The sequence below is a fragment of the Ranitomeya imitator genome, chromosome 3, assembly GCF_032444005.1.
Source record: "Ranitomeya imitator isolate aRanImi1 chromosome 3, aRanImi1.pri, whole genome shotgun sequence".
Lineage (NCBI taxonomy): Eukaryota > Metazoa > Chordata > Amphibia > Anura > Dendrobatidae > Ranitomeya > Ranitomeya imitator.
The window spans coordinates 443,484,523-443,505,551 of NC_091284.1; the positions used below are offsets into that span (position 1 = coordinate 443,484,523).

General features: G+C 44.5%; 1 protein-coding gene across 1 annotated transcript in view; it reads right to left on the reverse strand.

Annotated features, from left to right (window-relative positions):
- Window positions 1-21,029, reverse strand: part of VPS53 (VPS53 subunit of GARP complex) — a 408,370-nt gene that overhangs the window by 216,790 nt on the left and 170,551 nt on the right. Inside the window, exons 8-9 of the mRNA XM_069757361.1 lie at window positions 3,275-3,353; window positions 440-583 (exon numbers count right to left, since the gene is read on the reverse strand). Coding sequence (XP_069613462.1) covers window positions 440-583; window positions 3,275-3,353 — 223 coding nt within the window. The remainder of the gene's footprint in view (window positions 1-439; window positions 584-3,274; window positions 3,354-21,029) is intronic.

Consider the following 21,029-nt stretch of genomic DNA (forward strand, 5'->3'; position numbering starts at 1 on the left):
GTACTGGACACAGTTATAGGGGGTTCCATCAAGACAATCGCTACAAATAGGTTATATGCTACAGCTTCATTATTAACCAGACATAAAAGCTCTTAAAAAAAGTGTGGCGCTATAGAGTTTAAGTCCTCTTTTTCTCAGAAGAGGCAATTTGCATATTTAATTTCCCAGAGGAGCGTTGCATGGCGAACAAGCCTCCTTACCTTGACAAGCCAGAGATGGTATGTCACTCTCCACAAGGAGAAACGATACCCCTTAGACCCCTGTCTTGCCCTATGGAATACTACATGTGACTGAACTGGAAGCTTCCCTCTGCAACTGCATATATTATTTAGGGGTCCTCTCAGGGGAAAATTCCATAATAACCAAATTTGGTATGCAAATAACATACATCAAGTAAGATACATTAATGTTTGTCAAAAACAACTTGATGCATACGTACATCTTGATTTTCCTGGAAGAGAACCAAATATTCAGACAGGTGCTGCCTAATAAATTTCTTGATGATCTCTTGTTTAATCCGTACATCCAAGACATTGGCTACCAAGCAGGCATCACGTAGGACATTACTGGGACCACCTGGTCTCTGACAAAGCAAAAACAAGAACAAAATGTAGGTTTATTTAACTTGATCTTTGCAAGGTGTCAGAAGTTGGGATAAGTGAACCCGAAACTGTAAAGGTCATGGTCCGTACCGGACACCTAGCGTCCGGTATCAAACCCAAACACAGACTTTGTACTGTATGTTCGGTTTACCGTTCAGGTTTGGCAGATTAATAAAGCTTGTTGAAGGGCTGCCAATCAACCAGCTTTTTTGATGATGGCACTTCCAGCTCCATCACAGCCATGCCAAATATTGGTATGGCTGTGATTCGCCGGCGCACCATGGTAGAAATGGAAAATAATAATAATGATAATAGAAGGGAGAAAAAAAACCTGGGGTCGTCAATATTTTTGATAACAATAGGAGGTAAGCAGACAGCTGCAGCCCCCAGCTGTCTGCTTTATTTTGGCTAGTCATCAAAAATAGAGGGGCCCCCAAAGCCGTTATTTTTATAACTCATTTAAAAAATGGAGTGGTGTTCCCCCAACTTTTCATAACCAGCCAAGGTGAAGACGACAGCTGGTATTCTCAGGCTGGGAAGGTAATTAGATATTTGTCCCTCCCCAGCCTAAAAATAGCAGCCCGCAGCCACCCCAGAAAAAGGAGCATCCAATAGATTTGCCAATTCTGGTGCTTTGCTTCACTCTTCACGCTTGCCCTGGTGTGCTGGCAAATTGGGTAATATTTGGGGTTGATGGTGGCTGTGTAATGTCTACTGACATCAAACCCAGAGGTTGGTAATGGAGCGGCATCTATCGGACACCCTCATTACTAACCAGGTAATTGAATAGATAAAAAAGACAGAATTTTTTTTAATAAAGACTTCTCTATGAAGTCTATGGAACTCCTTTCAGAGAACGCAGCAGCCACTGCTGGGACTCATGCTGCACACCACAATACACGGCTGCTGCGAATTGAGGTGACGCCAGTAAGGTCATTTAAGTTCATAGTGGGTGGTTCTCACGATGCACAGCGCCAGTGCGGCACTGATGAACGAACGCTCATCAGTCCAGCAATGGCGCTGCACATGGTGAGGACCGACTGCTATGAACTGAGGAGACCTTACTGACGTCAAATCAATTCACAGTAGCTGGGTCTCAAAAAGCACAGCGTGAGACCCGGCAGTGGCCGCTGCTCCAGTCTATGGGTCTGCGTTTTCTGAAGAGAGCTCCATAGACTGGATGAACAAGACGTGGATCATAGTGGGACTTTCATATTATGGATTACGTTGGACCCTGTGGATTATTTTTTTTTTTTTAATTACTAATATTTTTTTAATAAATAGGGGAAAGAGGGAAATTGTTGGGGTATTTTTTTTTTTTTTTTTTTCAATGCATTTTCTTCTCTTTTTGCAGTCTGGGGCTGATATTATTAGGTAGTGAAGGTCCAGGGATATTGGCCCCTTCCCAGAATAATAAGAGCAGCTCAAAGCTGTCTACTTTTCCTTGGATGGTTAGAACAATAGTGGGGACCTCACGTCGTTTTTTTCATTTATTTGTTAATAAGTACAATAAAATACACACACAAGGTACTTCTTCACTCCTCCACTTGGACTTCTGCCTCTTGGTTCAAGATTTTTCTTTTTTTTTTTTTTATTCTGTTATTTTAAGCCATTTTCCTATCCACATTTGTTTGCAGGGCAATTGTCCTACTCTTACCCCCATTCTATTTCCTTTTGCAGCCGCCTAGCCCTTACTACAATCATTTTACAATGATTTTTACAGCACCAAAGTTTGGTTCCCCAATGACTTATATAGGGTTCGGGAGTGGGGTCATGCTCGGGTCAAGTTCTGGTACCCAAACCAAACTTTTTTTCTCATGTTCTGCCGAACTCGCATTTCCATGGGTACGCTCTTCCCTAATCAGAAGTTATGTCATTTTTATGTATGTATGTGTATATATATATATATATATATATATATATATATATATACCGTATATTAAATACATTAATTCCAAATTTGTTTTACCATTTATGTGAATCTGAACAATATTACAAAATATACTACAAGTGCACGTCATCTAAATTTCATCTTCATTTATAAAGAAAAACTTTGTATTTTCCATTTTATGCAGACCTTTAGGGTCTGTGCACACATTAAGTATTTACTGGCTTTTTCTTACTTTTTATGCACAGTGAATGCCGGTTTCATATCTGCAGCATGTCAATACTTTCAGCGTTTTTCACCTATTCTAACGAATGGAGAAAAAAAAAAGCACCAAAAATGTGTGTATTTTGTTTATTGAGAGTCCTCAGTGGTTGATACCTTTTAATGGCTAACTGAAAAGATGGTAACAAATTGCAAGCTTTCCAGACTACTCAGATCTCTTCTCAACCACTGAGGACTCTCAATGCTAAATATGTTTCTATCTACTGGCTAGCACGGTACCAAGATATATATCTTTCCTGTATTTTGTGATGCTTTTAATCCTGCCCACACTTAAGTATTTGTAGACATTTCAACTGCAAATACTGAACATGTGTTTAAAATGCCAAAGTTACAGAAACAATTCTGCTGGTTTCATAATTTCTCCCAGATTCCCTTGCTCTCTGCCTGTGCATTGCTTGCTAATATTTTGCAAGTGTAATATGTACCTTATGGTTCGTACAACCAACAGATATCCCAACACATCAATATAATGCCTTTATGTCTTGCCCTTAGAGAAAATTACCTTTGTTCCCTGTGATGGAAATGCTTCTTCAAAATCAGCAAGTATCTGTTGTCCTAGCTCGGTCTGCGCAGCTTTAACTCTGATGAGAAAGGAATAAAAATAAAGTTAATTAAAAGAAATCTGCCACCAAGTATTTACCCCTTGCCTGAGAGCAGCATAATTTCGAATCCAGCGATGTGTCACTTACTGCACTGCTGCTTGCTGTATATAATTACTATTTTACCAGCAAGAGATTATCACTTTAGGACTAGTAAACCTGCTGCCATGTAGTCCTACATATTCATGAGCTCCGCATAACCCTGGCCCAACATCCTGCGTAAACAGTGTACACAGAAAGCTGCGCCTCAGTGGTGTAGACGGGGTTAAACAGAGCTCATGGTTCAGAAAACTGCTAGATCTGCAGCAGATAAAACACCAATTTTATCAAAACTGCAGTAAACAGCCATGTACGTGATACATTGCTGTAACCAGGGTCACTTAACTCTACATCATGCTTCTCTCAAAAGCAGTAGTAGAAACCTAGTGACCATTTCTTTTTAGCCCCTTCACGATGTATGGCGCATAGATACGTCATAGGTCGCCGCCCTCTCTTTGATGCAGGCTCCGGCGCTGAGCCTGCATTTTTATTTAGACACATAACTGATCTGATCAGTGGTCATGTTCCCCTAACAGCTGCGGGTGGAACAACAATCCACCCGCGCCTGTAACATGTTAAATGCCGCGGTCAATTTCTGACAGCAGCATTTAACATGAGAATGCCGGAAGCGCATCACAAACCACACCCTCCGGCGCCCCTGTCCAATGATTGCTGGGAGCTGATGGGTTGGCATGGCAACCGGTGGTCTGCAGAAGACTCCGGTGCTTGTCAAATTTCTGACAGCAGCATTTAACATGAGAATGCCGGAAGCGCATCACAAACCACACCCACCGGCGCCCCTGTCCAATGATTGCTGGGAGCTGATGGGTTGGCATGGCAACCGGTGGTCTGCAGAAGACTCCGGTGCTTGTCAAATTTCTGACAGCAGCATTTAACATGAGAATGCCGGAAGCGCATCACAAACCACACCCACCGGCGCCCCTGTCCAATGATTGCTGGGAGCTGATGGGTTGGCATGGCAACCGAAGGTCTGCAGAAGACTCCGATGCTTGTCAAATTTCTGACAGCAGCATTTAACATGAGAATGCCGGAAGCGCATTACAAACCACACCCACCGGCGCCCCTGTCCAATGATTGCTGGGAGCTGATGGGTTGGCATGGCAACCAGAGGTCTGCAAAAGACTCCGGTGCTTGTCAAATTTCTGACAGCAGCATTTAACATGAGAATGCCGGAAGCGCATCACAAACCACACCCACCGGCGCCCCTGTCCAATGATTGCTGGGAGCTGATGGGTTGGCATGGCAACCGGAGGTCTGCAGAAGACTCCGGTGCTTGTCATTGTAGATCGGCTATGAGCACTGCCCCCTGGCCAGTGTTCATTGCAGGTGATCATTTATGTTACACATGGAAAGGGCTGAAGTCTTGCTATGTGTAGTAATAATAATAATAATAATAATAATAATAATGTGTAGCACAAGAGATCAGACAATCGCAGCTTCAAGTCTCCTAAGAAAAGTATTGAACCAAGTAAAAAGTGTAAAAAAAAAAAACATTTTAAAAATCATTAACAAAATTAAAAATATATAAAAATTCAAATAATCCCCCTTTTGCCCAATTCAAAATAATTTAAAAAAAACTTTGGTATCGCTGTGTTCAGAAACACCATATCTATCAAAATATGAAAATAATTAATCTGGTCGGTAAAAAGAGTAAAGAGAAAAGAAATCTAGACACCAGAATTAAAGGGACTCTGTCACCTGAATTTGGAGGGAACAATCTTCAGCCATAGGGGCGGGGTTTTCGGGTGTTTGATTCACCCTTTCCTTACCCGCTGGCTGCATGCTGGCTGCAATATTGGATTGAAGTTCATTCTCTGTCCTCCATAGTATACGCCTGCGCAAGGCAAGATTGCCTGGTGCAGGCATGTACTACGGAGGACAGAGAATGAACTTCAATCCAATATTGCAGCCAGCGGGTAAGGAAAGGGTGAATCAAACACCCGAAAACCCCGCCCCTATGGCTGAAGATTGTTCCCTCCAAATTCAGGTGACAGAGTCCCTTTAAGGCTTTTTTTTTTTTGCCAATAACAGGAGATCAAAACATATCTAGCTCAAAATCGTATCAATAAAAAAAGTGCGCTTGGAGCACAAAAAATAATCCCGAAAAATGAAGACACCGGCAAAAATTGTGCCTTTTTTCCCCACTAACTTTGGATTTTTTCACCACTTACATAAAAAAAGAACCTATACATGTCTGTGGACACGTAATGACCTAGAGAATCATATTGGCAGGTCAGTTTTAGCATTTAGTGAACATGGTAAAAAAAAAAAAAAACACACCCCCAAAAAAACGATTGTCGAATTACAATTTCATCACACTTGGAATTTTTTTCCTGTTTTCCAGTACACGATATGGTAAAACCAATGATGTCATTCAAAAGTGCAACTCATGCCACAAAATACAAGCCCTCTCACGGCCATATTGACGGAAAAATAAAAAAAAGATATGGCTCTTGGGAAGAAGGGGAGCAAAAAAAACAAAGTGCAAAAACGGAAAATCCAAAGGTGGTGAAGGGGTTAGGCCTTGAATGTTTGCAACTTTCATATCTTGCAGTGCGAAGTATAGGCCCTTTCTATAAAGGTACCGTCACATTTAGCGACGCTGCAGCGATCTAGACAACGATGCCGATCACTGCAGCGTTGCTGTGTGGTCGCTGGAGAGCTGTCACACAGACAGCTCTCCAGCGACCAACGATCCCGAAGTCCCCGGGTAACCAGGGTAAACATCGGGTTACTAAGCACAGGGCCGCGCTTAGTAACCTGATGTTTACCCCTATTACCAATGTAAATGTAAAAAAAACAAACACTACATACTTACATTCCGGTGTCTGGTCACGTCCCTCGCCTTCAGCTTCCCGCACTGACTGAGCGCCGGCCGTAAAGCACAGCGGTGACGTCACCGCTGTGCTCTGCTTTACGGCCGGCCGGCGCTCACAGTCAGTGCAGGAAGCTGAAGGCGAGGGACGTGACCAGACACCGGAATGTAAGTATGTATTTATTTTTTTTTTACATTTACAATGGTAACCAGGGTAAACATCGGGTTACTAAGCGCGGCCCTGCGCTTAGTAACCCGATATTTACCCTGGTTACCATTGAAGACATCGCTGAATCGGCGTCACACACGCCGATTCAGCGATGTCTGCGGGAGATCCAGCGATGAAATAAAGTTCTGGACTTTCCTCAGCGACCAACGATCTCCCAGCAGGGGCCTGATCGTTGGTCGCTGTCATGCATAACGATTTAGTTAACGATATCGTTGCTACGTCACAAAAAGCAACGATATCGTTATGTGTAACGGTACCTTTAGGCATGGTCCTGCAGAATGCAAAGACTAAAATTCTAACATGAATACATATTATTGGATCATAGCATGGTGTTTATGCCAAAATACGATTGACAACTTTATATAGCGACTAGTGATGAGCGAATATACTCGTTACGCGAGATTTCCGGAGCACACTCGGGGGTCCTCCGAGTATTTTTTTTAGTGCTCGGAGATTTAGTTTTTCTTGCCACAGCTGAATGATTTACATCTGATAGCCAGCATAAGTACTTGTGGGGGTTGCCTGGTTGCTAGGGAATCCCCACATGTACTTATGCTGGCTAACAGATGTAAATCATTCAGCTGTGGTGATGAAAACATTCTCCGAGCACTAAAAAATACTCGGAGGACCCCCGAGCATGCTCGGGAAATCTCGAATAAGGAGTATATTCACTCATCACTAATAGCGACCCTTGTAATTATAACTAACCAGTGAACAACTTTTCTAGATATAAAGGGCAAGCATTTCACTGCATAGCTCTGGTATACTTCCAGTATACTTCTGGTTATGTTAGTGCTACAGTATAATTACCGTATGTAGATCTTTCTATAGTTAATGTTAGATGCAGACAGAAAAGTGATAAAGTATAATAGAGCCAACTTATCAATAATTGTACCACTTCCAGGTTTGTCTGCATTATATGGTAACTTAATATGCAGCTATATCGTAATCTGTGTTGGGGAATTAACATTCATATCATACCATAAATAATCAATTTAAGACTCAAATTAACCCACATTCTACAGCAATTGTGATCAGTCCTCTGGAATACAGTCAAAAATGCATTTTTGGAAGAAACAAAAAAATGCACAAATTACACTTGATAATTTGCTATATTAACATCAGACCAAGAACTTGGACTGAAATGCCTTTCTATTAATTCAAAAGTTTGAAATCACTATTTATTAAGGTCATATACTGTTCTCAATATTGAGATTGCAGCACCAAGAAGGAAAAGATATGGGGATATTGAAATCACAAGTATGATAGACATGTTAGGATGTGAAAAAGAGTGAAAAATGGAAACTAAATTTTCAAAATCTCAATGTATTCATTATCAGCTACAAGCACCCAGCACGGAAATATGTGCACTAATACACCTTGGCATGTCATCAATGAGGTTATTAAAGAGGTGGTCCAAACGGCAAAGAAATTTTAATCTTAATCACTATTTATTGCCCTAATCTAAGCTAATTTCTAATATACTTGCACAAAAAATTTCCTACTGTACACTATTATTGTATTTTTCCCCTCTTTCCTGTGTGATGACGCTTCATTTGAGAATCCCATTGTATTCTGCGATGTGCACATTGACAGCACTCTTGGAGTAGACAACATGGAGGAGAGCACACTGTCAGTGCGCTGTGTCAGAATATCCGGCGACATGCAGAGACCTGTGCCGCCCCCGTGACGTTGCTTGCGAGGATGGCTCTGGTCTTTGAACGCTGGATATCCGGCCTCTGCCCCGATGACGCTTTGATTGAGTATCACAGCATACACAGAGATTCTCAAACAAGTCATTAAGATCTGCTGCTGGCTTATCCCTTTACAATTGCTGACCAATGAAGTCTCAGATGTGATCGATGGGAGACAAATCCAAAAGATTTTGTAGATGATGGTATCATGTTTTAGGTCACGAAGGCTGCTAGTGCTTATAGTAGCATGAGAAACGTGCAGCCTTGTGTTGTTGTGTTAAAATGGACACTTTGAAGAAGTACAGTACTACTGCTCCCATGACCAAGTCAATGTTAAACTGATCTGTTAGTGTACCTGAATTGAAGACTAGAGAGCTCCAGCAACAGTACACTATGCCACCTCACACCATTATCCTGGGACTGGACCGATGTGACAGACCCTTGTGAAGGTCTCTTCATGGCAATGCCGATGTTGTCTCCAGACAAATCTCCGGCTATCATTGTATTCAACATGGCCTTCATTGCGGTTTTTCTCTGCAGTGTGAGACCAGTGGCTTGAGGTCTATTGAGAGCATGTAGCGTGACATCTGACTTGTAGTTCAATGTCGTAGCCTTGGTATGTGATGTGAAATTTTATTTGCAGTACAGAATGGTACGAACATTAATGCCTCGTGTTCCAGGAGCCGATTTTCAACATAATGCTAGGCCACATGTGGTACTGTGAGCAGCCTGCATGGCTTAAAAGTGCTACTATGACATGCAGCATCTCCAGGCTTTTCTCCCATCGAGCATTTCTGTGTCGTTATGGTCAATACCGTAAATGCAAAAGGAGCAGAGGATCTTGATGGTTTGCGTGCCCAAATGCATTCAGACTGGCAGAACATTCCTCAGACAACCATTAACAACATGACAAGGAATATAAGAACGTGCATTTCTGTAAATCGCACTCATTGTTGCTACTAAATAAACTGATAGATTTCGAAAATTATGTTTCCAAGTTTTCATCATTTGTGTATCATTAACAACTCTATTGATCCTATGATTTCCATAATTCCACAACTTTTCCTTCTTGGTGCTTTAATTTCAATGTTGAGGAGTGTACTTTTGTCTTCAACCTTTTCATCCTTAAGTGAAATGTACAACAATGGTTACTATACTTTATGTGTAATGTTAAGCATAAGCCTAGATCAAATTACCATTGTCTATAGAGCATAAAACTAGATCATGTTACCTATTGTTTATAGATCATAAATCTATATCATGTTACTATTGTCTATAAAGGATAAGCCTAGATTAGGTTACCATTGTCTATAGAGCATAAATAGGGATTTTTGTGTACTCACCGTAAAATCCTTTTCTCCGAGCCACTCATTGGGGGACACAGGACCATGGGTGTTATGCTGCTGTCTCTAGGAGGCTGACACGAAGTTCAGACAAAAAAAGTTAGCTCCTCCCCTGCAGTATACACCCTCATGCTGGCTTCCAGAGACCCAGTTCAGTGCAAAAGCAGTAGGAGATTAATAATAATATATCACGTAACATTAGAGTAAAACATGTCAAAGAAAGTCAAAAACCAAAAATGGTAACGAGCTGAACAGGCTAACAGGGTGGGTGCCGTGTCCCCCAATGAGTGGCTCGGAGAAAAGGATTTTACGGTAAGTACACAAAAATCCCTATTTCTCCTTCACCACATTGGGGGACACAGGACCATGGGACGTCCCAAAGCAGTCCCTGGGTGGGGAACAATACAACCAATTAACTCCGTGTACCATCTGACCATAAATGCGCGACGGCCGCTTGCAGAATACGTCTGCCAAGGGCCGCATCCGCAGAAGAATGAATGTGGACATTGTAGTGCTTTGTGAAAGTATGCAGGCTGGACCACGTTGTGGCCTTGCAAACCTGCTCCGCCGTTGCCTGGTGCCGGATAGCCCAGGAAGCACCTATCGACCGAGTGTAATGTGCTCTAATCCGCGCCGGGATAGGACTGCCCCTGACCCGATAGGATTCTTGGAAAGCAGACCAAATCCATCTGGCTATCGTGGCCTTAGACGCAGCCAAACCCTTTCTGTGACCCACCGGGAGAACAAAGAGGGAGTCCGATTTGTGGAAATGAGCAGTTCTGGAAATGTATCTCCTAAAGGCCCGTACGACGTCCAGGGTATAAAGGGCCTTTTCGACCCTGTGTTTTGGCTGTGGGCAGAAGGAGGGAAAAATGATGTCCTCATTAAGGTGAAAAGATGAGACCACCTTAGGGAGAAAGGCCGGAGATGGGCGTAGGACTACCTTGTCCTGGTGGGAAGGCAAGAAAAGGCGCCCGGCAGGATAAAGCGGCCAATTCTGAGACTCGTCTGATAGAAGTCACTGCTACAAGGAAGGCAACCTTCCAGGAGAGGACAGTTAGCGGACGTCCTGAAGAGGTTCAAACGGAGGTTCCTGAAGAACGCTCAGAACCAAATTGAGATCCCAGGTCTCTAACGGCATTCTGTAGGGGGGTACCACATGGGAGACCCCCTGAATGAAGGTCCTGACTTGCAAGGTGGCAGCGATCTTACGTTGGAACAACACGGATAACGCTGAGATCTGACCCTTGAGGGAACTCCGCGCCAGGCCAGAATCCAAGTCGGACAGTAAGAAATCCAAAATAGAAGGGATCGAGAAAACGAGCGGAGGGCGACCTCGGAGCCTGCACCATGAGAAGAAGGTTTTCCAGGTGCAGTGATAGATGCAAGCGGAAGACGCTTTGCGAGCGCTTACCATGGTGGGGATGATCTGCTGAGAGAAAGCGGCTTGAGTTAGAATACAGGTTTCAACAGCCACGCCATTAAACGTAGGGCCCCTGAGCTCTGGTGGTAGATCGGCCCTTGGCGAAGCAGATCTGGGCGGTCTGGTAACCGCCAGGGAACGTCGGATACGAGCTGAACGAGCTCCGCATACCATGCGCGACGTGGCCAATCCGGGACGACAAGGATGACTGGAACCCCCCTCCGTCTTGATTTTTCTGATCACCTTCGGCAGTAAGGGAAGCGGAGGAAACACATACGGGAGTTGGAACCGATGCCACGGGGATATCAGTGCGTCCACTCCGATGGCCTGGGGATCCAGAGAATGTGCTATGAAGTTGTGAACTTTGGCGTTCAGTCTGGACGCCATCAGATCAACGTCCGGGGTTCCCCAACAAGGGCAGATTTGCCGGAAAACCTCTGGATGAAGTTCCCACTCCCCCGAGGCAACACCCTGACGGCTGAGAAAATCCACCACCCAGTTCTCGACGCCCGGAAAGTGTACCGCGGAAATGGTAGAGTGGTTGGCCTCGGCCCAACAAAGAATGTGGGAGACTTCCTGCATCGCCGCCCTGCTGCGGGTACCCCCCTGATGGTTTATATACGCCACCGCTGTGACGTTGTCCGATTGAACTCTAATTGGGTGACCCGCGAGTAGGGGGTGAAAGAGTCTCAGGGCGAGTCTGATCGCTCGAATCTCCAGAATGTTTATAGGGAGCCTTGACTCCCGAATTGTCCAAAGCCCCTGGGCAGAGTGGTGTAGAAACACCGCTCCCCAACCGAGGAGACTGGCGTCGGTTGTTACCACTAGCCAGCGGATCGGGAGAAAAGACTTCCCCTGGAGGAGAGATGATCCCAGAGTCCACCATGTGAGGGCTTGCCTGATCCGTGGGGGCAGAGGGCATGGCCGATCGAGGGATAAGGGACTCCTGTCCCAGTTGTCCAGCAAAGCCTGTTGTAAGGGGCGGAGATGGAGTTGAGCGAAGGGGACCGCTTCTATTGCGGCCACCATCTTTTCCAGGATCTTCATGGCAAACCGGATGGGCCGTGGGCGAGGATGACAGAGGGTCCGAGCTCCCTGCTGAAGCTCTTGGGCCTTGGACCGAGGAAGCAAGACCAGTCCCCTTGATGTGTCCAGGATCATGCCTAGGAAGGAGATCCGTTGAGCAGGAATGGGAGAGAACTTGTCCGAGTTGATTAACCAGCCCAGGCGCAAAAGAGAATCCAAGGTAATGTGGAGGCTTGCTTCGTAGGCCTGATAAGATGGACCTTTTATGAGGAGGTCATCCAAGCATGGAAACACGACCACTCCACGAGAGGGAAGAATGGCCATGACAGCCGCCATGACATCCTGGGCGCCGTGTTAAGACTGAAGGGTAGGGCCGTGAATTGAAAATGGTCCTCTAGGATGGCGAAACGGAGGAACCTTTGATGTGGCGGGAAGATTGGGATATGAAGGTAAGCATATTGATGCTATTGATGCTAAGAACTCCCCTCTCTCCATCGAGATGACCGACCGGAGAGATTCCATCCTGAAGTGCCGTACTTTTACGTACTTGTTTAGGAGCTTCAGGTCCAAAATGGGGTGTACCGTCCCGTCCTTTTTTGGGACGATGAAGAGGTTTGAGTAGAAACCTCTGAATCTCTCGTGTTCCGGAACCGGAACGATGACCCCGCTTTGGCGGAGGGATTCGATGGCGCAGTGAAGGGCGCGAGACTGAGCTCCCGAACTCGGGAGACGAGAGGGAAAAAAACATGCTGGAGGGGAGGCGGAGAATTCTATTTTGTAGCCAGAAGACACCAGATCCCTGACCCATTCGTCGTGGATGACGGAGAGCCAGACTTGTTGAAAAAGAAGCAGACGTCCACCTACTTTGGAGGTGTCGACTGGAATAGTCCCCGTGTCATTGCGAAGGGAATCTGGCAGGTCTGGACCTGGACCCTCTGGTTCTGGGTTGCCTAGGCTTTCCTCGCCAGGACTGATTCGGCCTGAAAGAAGGTCGAGTCTCTGTCTGTGCGTGCGGATCGTACTGATCTGGATGAGGCGGCGGGATTGGACCAGAATGGGCTACTGCGAAAGGGCCGAAAGTGAAAATATTGTTGGCGATGAAAAGCAGCTTTGGGCCTGTGTTGCGGGAGAAACTTGCTCTTCCCTCCTGTAGCGTCGGAAATAAGCTGGTCTAGTTTTTCTCCAAAAAGACGCCCGCTCTGAAAAGGAAGGGAAATCAGAGACTTTTTTGAGGAGGAATCTGCACGCCACTCTCTGAGCCAGATAGCTCTCCTAATGGTGATGGCATTCGAAGCCGCAGTTGCTGCACAGTCCGCTGCGTCGAGAGACGCATAAATCACATAATCTCCAGCCATGGCAATTTGTTTGGCAAGGTCCGCCACCTCAGACGGAAGTTCCTGTTCCTGAATGGATTTTGCAAGGGCATCTGCCCAGAAAACCATTGCCTTGGCAACCCAAGCCGCAGCAAAGGAGGGAGATATAGAGGAACCTGAGGCTTCGTACACTGAGCGAGCTAGGGAATCTAGCTGGCATTCTGTGGGATTCTTGATTGAAGCACCATCAGGAACAGATAAGAGAGTTTTGGTAGCTAAGCGCGAAACCGGAGGATCTATGGAGGATCTACTAGTGGAGATTCCGTCCAATCTTTAACAAGATCTGCGGAAAAGGGATATTTCGATTCCAGGGCCTTTTTGCCCGTAAAACGCTTATCCGGACGCTCCCTGTGTCGCCTGACTATATCCAGGAAATCTGGGTGAGAGGCGAACGTCTTATGGGAACGCTTGGTTCTCGTAATGGAGACGGAATGGTCCGGAGCAGAATTAGGGTCATCGTCCACTTTTAGTGCATGATTCACTGCCTCGATGAGGGAGTCAACAGTAGATCTAAACTCCGGAGCATCCGGGTCTAAGGATGCGTCAGACTCATACTCAGAGTCGTGATCGCTACGGGCCCCTAGAGAGGGTGAGCGAGAAGTGGAGCTACCAGAGGCTGACTGGCGTGGTGAGTGCTCAGGGGAGGTAGTGCGGATCTGTTTTCTGGATGACCATGCCTCCTTCCGGTGAGAGCGGCCCCTGCTGGCCGACGATTCCCCTGTTACGGAGGGATCTCTTAACCCATGAAAAAAAGTGCCCCGCTCCCTAGAGGGGTCATGAAGGGATTTAATCGCTTTGGCTAAAGAATCCATGGACTGACAGTGACGCAGCCCACTCAGGGGGGCTAGATACACTGGGGTCGGTGGCGGCGGAGGGTTCCTGGGCACCGCAGGCTGAAGAGGGGGGAACTCTGAGGCTGAGGAAGTGGAGACTGGCAGGTGGTACACGCAGTAAAAAAGGTAGTATGCACCTTTGTGATCTTTTTGGCCCTTGACTGGGACATGATGTACCCTAATGTAAGAGATAGTCCTCAGGGTCTATAGACTATGGAAGCGAGGGCGATGCTGCAAGGGAGAACCTAACGTGGTCTCCTTACCCGTGTCCTGTGTCCCGCAAAGAGTGAGGCGGCGGCGGTGCTGAAGGGAAGACAGCCGGCGTGCAGAGCGCTGCACGTGGAGGAGCTGGAGCTGCGGTGTGCAGTGAGAAGAAAAATGGCCTCCGGGGGTTGGGAGGGTAATCTCGCAGAGAGCGAGAAGCGCCAGGACCGGGGGCGGAGCCGCAGGATGACGCGAAAAGGTGGGCAGAGCCTATCGGGATGCGGTCTGTGCTAGGCCGAAGCCGGGGACTAAATTTGCGGCTTCGGCACGCCTAGTGGAGACCCTGAAAAAAGGCGAAGGAGCCCTCCGGAACTGCTAGGACGACCGACAACCCCCCCATGTTATGGCACTTACCCCGAATAGAGGAGGATCGCAGAGAAGCTTGCTGCAGGTGAGCTGTGCCCGGGGTGATTAGGACGGTGCAGGGTTGGGGAAGCCTCTATCCACCATCTCCATGAGAGGGGGGGGGGTGGAGGGGAACAATCCGCCTCCTTCCATCATCCGCTTTCTCAGTGGTGATGCAGTGGGGGCTGCACGGATGCCACAATGTAGAGTGCCTCTGAACAGCCGAGGGAAAACCTGGTGGGCAGGGCAGAATGTCCGGCAAGAAAGACCTGGCTGCAGAATAGGATACGTGGAGGACACTCCATGTGCTCGTCTGTAAGAAGGGAGGGGACGGGGGGGGGGGGGGAGATCGGTGCCCCTGAAGGGGCCCATCGCCCCAAAAGTCAGCTCAGGTAGTGGCATCCCACATCGCAGGAGAGGATACGGAGAGGTAAAACTCCCGTGCTCGACTGTTGTTGGTTCGGGGAGATCGGAGCCTTGAAAGGTTCCATCGCCCCTTCATCCGGTAAAAAAGAAGAGAGTTAAATCCAGTGTGCCTCCTACAGACACTAAGCTTGAACTGGGTCTCTGGAAGCCAGCATGAGGGTGTATACTGCAGGGGAGGAGCTAACTTTTTTTTTCTCAACTTATTGTCAGCCTCCTAGAGACAGCAGCATAACACCCATGGTCCTGTGTCCCCCAATGTGGCGAAGGAGAAAACTAGATCATGTTACCTATTTGTTTAAAGGTGATAAGCTTTGATTATGTTACCTGATATGCTTAGATCATGTTTCTAATGTCTACAGAGCATGAGACTGCCGAATTACGGGGACAATCACTCCCATATGGCACTATATCAAGGGTAAATGTCATAGAAAATTCATTGAAACATTGCATCTATGCATATTATAGTGAAAGGTTAATTACCCATAGTTTTGGAGCTCAGTCCTGTAGGCGACCACTCTCCCCGACGCGCGTTTCACGAGAATGATTCTCGCTTCCTCAAGGGGGCATGGCCACTTGTGCCATATGGGAGTGATTGTCCCCGTAATTCGGCACATGTATGAAATATGAGCACCTTTTCTGTTTTATGCTGATTTATATACCTAATTAGCGATAATGTCTGAAACTTGTTAGATTGCTCAGTCCTGATTAGCGATCACGTTGCGCTGTCACCTAATACGATCACACAATTTTTTCCATACTTATGACAAATTGTTCTATCCATGTATTTATTGTTTTGTTGATATTTTATATTTAATAAAAGATATACTTTTTATACAAAAAACTCAATCTCCTAATGTTCATATTAATCTAGAGTTTGTATATATTATCAAAAAGAAAAAATAGACTATTATTTTTTCTTTTGCTATATTGTGCTGGTTTCTTTATATATAAGCCTAGATCATGTTACTTATTGTCTATAGAGGCTCAGCCTAGATCATGTTACCATTGTCTATAGAGGCTCAGCCTAGATCATGTTACCATTGTCAATAGAGGATCAACCTAGATCATGTTACCATTGTCTATAGAGGATAAGCTTAGATCACGGTACTTATTGTCTATAGAGGATCAGCCTAGATCATGTTACCATTGTCTATAGAAGCTCAGCCTAGATCATGTTACCATTGTCAATAGAGGATCAGCCTAGATCATGTTACCATTGTCTATAGAGGATCAGCCTAGATCATGTTACCATTGTCTATAGAGGATCAGCCTAGATCATGTTTACCATTGTCTATAGAGGATCAGTCTAGATCATGTTACTTATTGTCTATAGAGGATCAGCCTAGATCATGTTACCATTGTCAATAGATGATCAGCCTAGATCATGTTACCATTGTCTATAGAGGATCAGCCTAGATCATGTTACTTATTGTTTATAGAGGATCAGCCTAGATCATGTTACTTATTTTCTATAGAGTATCTGCCTAGATCATGTTACTTATTTTCTATAGAGGATCAGTCTAGATCATGTTACTTATTGTCTATAGAGGATCAGCCTAGATCATGTTACCATTGTCAATAGAGGATCAGCCTAGATCATGTTACCATTGTCTATAGAGGATCAGCCTAGATCATGTTACTTATTGTTTATAGAGGATCAGCCTAGATCATGTTACTTATTTTCTATAGAGTATCTGCCTAGATCATGTTACTTATTTTCTATAGAGGATCAGCCGAGATCATGTTACTTATTGTTTATAGAGGATCAGCCTAGATCATGTTACTTATTTTCTATAGAGTATCTGCCTAGATCATGTTACTTATTGTCTATAGAGGATCAGCCTAGATCATGTTACCATTGTCTATAGAGGATCAGCTTAGATCATGTTACTTATTGTTTACAGAGGTTCCGCCTAAATCATTTTACTTATTGTTTACAGAGGATACGCTTAGATCATGTTACTATTGTCTATAGAGGATAAACCTAGATCATGTTATCTATTGTCTATAGATCATGAACCAAGATTATGTTACCATTGTATACAGAGCATAAGACTAGATTCTGTTACTACTGTCAATAAGGATAAGCCTGAATTATCATTCATTCTAAACAAAATCCTGCTAAGAGTCTTGTTAAAAATGAGGCAGCATGGTGGATCAGTGCTTAGCACTGTAACCCTGGGTTCAAATCTCACCAAGGAAAACATCTACAAGGAGTTTGTATGTTCTTCTCAAGTTTGTGTGGGTTTCTTCGGAGTACTATGGTTTCCTCCCATACTCCAAAGACAGGATGGGGAATTTAGCTTATGAGCCCCAATGTGGACAGTGATGACAATTGTCTGTAAAGAGCTGTGGAATAAATGGTGATATATGAACGAATAGACGAAACAAGACTGCCATTTTGCTAAAGGGTCAAGTTACAGCTGCCTATTGAAGTAAGTGGAGAGGGAAAAGGAGAACCTGGGTGAAGTAGACAAAGAGATACGCGGCTGGTTCCTGCAAAATCTTATCTCGCTCCATTGATTGATTCACAGGCAGACTGCTCAGTACTGCTGCATGCTCACCAATATTCTGCTGCTTTTAAGGGTACCGTCACACAGTGGCATTTTGATCGCTACGACGGCACGATCCGTGACGCTCCAGCATCGTAACAATATCGCTCCAGCGTTGTAGACTGCTGTCACACTTTGCAATGTACGACGCTGGAGCGATAATTTCATGACGTATGTGCGATGTAGAAGCTGTTGGTTACTATGCGCACATCGTATACAATATCGTGCACACCTTTGTTACACCATGCGATCATGCCGCCACAGCGGGACACTAGACGACGAAAGAAAGTTTCAAACGATCTGCTACGACGTACGATTCTCAGCGGGGTCCCTGATCGCAGGAGCGTGTCAGACACAGCGAGATCGCTGGAACGTCACAGATATATCGCTGGAACGTCACAAATCGTGCCGTCGTAGCGATCAAAATGCCACTGTGTGACGGTACCCTAAGAGTGAGGTACAGTGAGACAGGAGAGCAGGAGTCCATCAGCTTTCTATACACAGTATGTGGGAGACTGCATCGCAGATCGCCTCCACCCATTAGCGTTGGAAAAAGGTGACATTTTGCCCAAATAACCCAATCATGAAAGCGGTAAAATATTTAAGTACCATAGGTATGCCATTGTTATATTCTCTTACGGTATATTAATCATGAATAGTCAAAACTGATCAAATATTTTCATAGCAAAAATAATCTCAAGAACAAGAATATCTCCAGTGAAAATATTAGCTTAATAGTATCTCAACCTGGAATTCAACATCTAGATCAAGTAAGAAAAATCTTATTTTTTCCTGCCTTTCACATCTTTTCCCTCAAGCATTCGAGCTGAAGTAGGAGTTACAAACCACAAGCTCTTTTTGCTTAGCCTACCAGAAATTTTAGACAAGGACTGGCAGCGCAGCATAAAAAGAGGCTGAGGCAGCCGGTCTTCACGGACTTGTGGTACAGTTGTTATGTCTCGGTGAAAATACTTTCCAGGCCATTTCAATTATTTGCTATACCCATTTAACCTTTTCAGGTTACAGACAGGGATTTAAAAAAAAAAACACAGTGCACTTTCTACATAAAAAAACAGCAGTTATTTATAAATGAATTAACTTTATAGCAAGTTTTATTAGTTTTCACATACACGGCTTTGCTGTTCTAAACACAAGAAACATGCCTGACATTGAAGAGAAGTCACCACATTTCACAATACAATTTACATATATTAATAAACAGATCTTCTGTACCTATGGGACTGGTGTACTTACTTTGAAAAGCCATATCAGAACGGTTGCCTATAATCAGGATATTAAAATGAACTAAACTAGAGAGTTCAAAAGTCCAAATGAAGCAGTGTTCACAGATCCTATTTACCAGCTGCAGATTGATCTGAGCAGTGCGAGATCCCAGCAGCCATGATGAGCCGTCAATCAGGCTAGACGGTCAGAGATCAAGTAAGAACTATGCAGCTCTGTGAAATATATGGGTACCATAATAGAAAAATACTGAACAGGAAAAGGGAATAGGAATTTTTGATGCTAAAAAATGCATATATTTTATTGTGAATCTCATACAGTGGGGAAAATAAGAGTTTGATACACTGACAATTTGGCAAGTTTTCCCACCTACAAAGAATAGAGAGGTCTGTAATTATTACAGTGGGAGAGACAGAATCTTAAAAAAAAATTAAAGGAAATCACAGTATGATTTTTACATAATTATCTTTTAATTGCATGAAATACGTATTTGATACAATGGAAAAAAACAGAACTTAATATTTTGTACAAAAATCTTTATTTGCAATTACAGAGGTCAGACGTTTCCTGTAGTTCTTGACCAAGTTTGTACACAATGCACCAGGGATTTTGGCCCACTCCTCCATACAGTTCTTCACCAGATCTTTCAGGTTTCGGGGCTGTTGCTGGGCAACATTGAGATTCAGTTCCCTCCATAGATTTTCTATTGGGTTCAGGTTTGCAAACTGGCTAGGACACTCCAGGACCTTGTAATGCATCTTACGGAGCCACTCCTTAGCTGCCCTGGCTGTGTTTTTTGAGTCATTGTCATGCTGGAAGACCCAGCCACGACCCATCTTCAATGCTCTTACTGAGGGAAAGAGGCAGACTGTTGGCCAAAATCTCACAAAATATAGTATGACCCCATCCATCCTCCTTTCAATACAGTGCATCCTGTCCCCTTTGCAGAAAAGCACCCCCAAAGGATGATGTTTTCCCCACCACACTTCACAGTTGGGACAGTGCTCTTGGGGTTATACCCATCCTTCTTCCTCCAAAACACGGCGATTGGAGTGGATACCAAAAAGTTTTATTTTAGTCTCATCTGACCACATGACCTTCTCCCGTGCCTCCTCTGGATCATACAATCATTGGCGAACTTTAAAAGAGCCTGGGCATATGCTGGAGGGAGCAGGTGGACCCTGGGTTCCCTGGAAGATTTTAATTCATGATGGCGTAGTGTGTTACTAAAGGTAATGTTTGAGACTGTGGTCCCAGCTCTCTTCAGGTCATTGACCAGATCATCCCATGTAGTTCTGAGCTGATAACGGACCTTCCTCAAAATCATACTTACCCCACGAGGCGAGATCTTGCATGGAGCCACAGACTGAGGAAGACAGTCAATTTGTGTTTTTTCCATTTTCTAATAATTGTGCCAACAGTTGCTGCCTTCTCACGAAGCTGCTTGCCCATTGTCCTGTAGCCCATCCTAATGCAGGTTAACAATTTAGTTCCTGGTGTCCTTAGATAGCCCTTTGGCCTTGGACATTGTGGAGAGGTTGGAGTGTGATTGTGTGGACAGGTGTCTTTTATACAGGTAACAAGTTAAAACAGGTGTAATTAATACAGGTAATAAGTGCAGAGTAGGAGGCCTCTTAAAGAAATACTAACATGTCTGTGAGAGCCAGAATTCTTGTTGGTTGGTAGGTGATCAAATACTTATTTCATGAACGCAATAAAATGTAATTTAATTATCTAAAAATCATACAATATGATTTTCTGCTTTTTATTTTTACACTGGGTCTCTCACAGTTAAAGTGTATCTATGATAAAAATTACAGAACTCTCCATTCTTTGCAGTTGGGAATACTTGCAAAATTATCAGTGTATCAAATACTTATTGTTCCCAACATACATATATGTATTTTAAAGATGGCTATAAGGTCAAAGATGTACCAGACAATATAACCATATCATAGGTGACAATGCATATATATGTACATATAGTAGTACATATTCCACATAGTACATATGTGGAATTGGGTTACAATGGG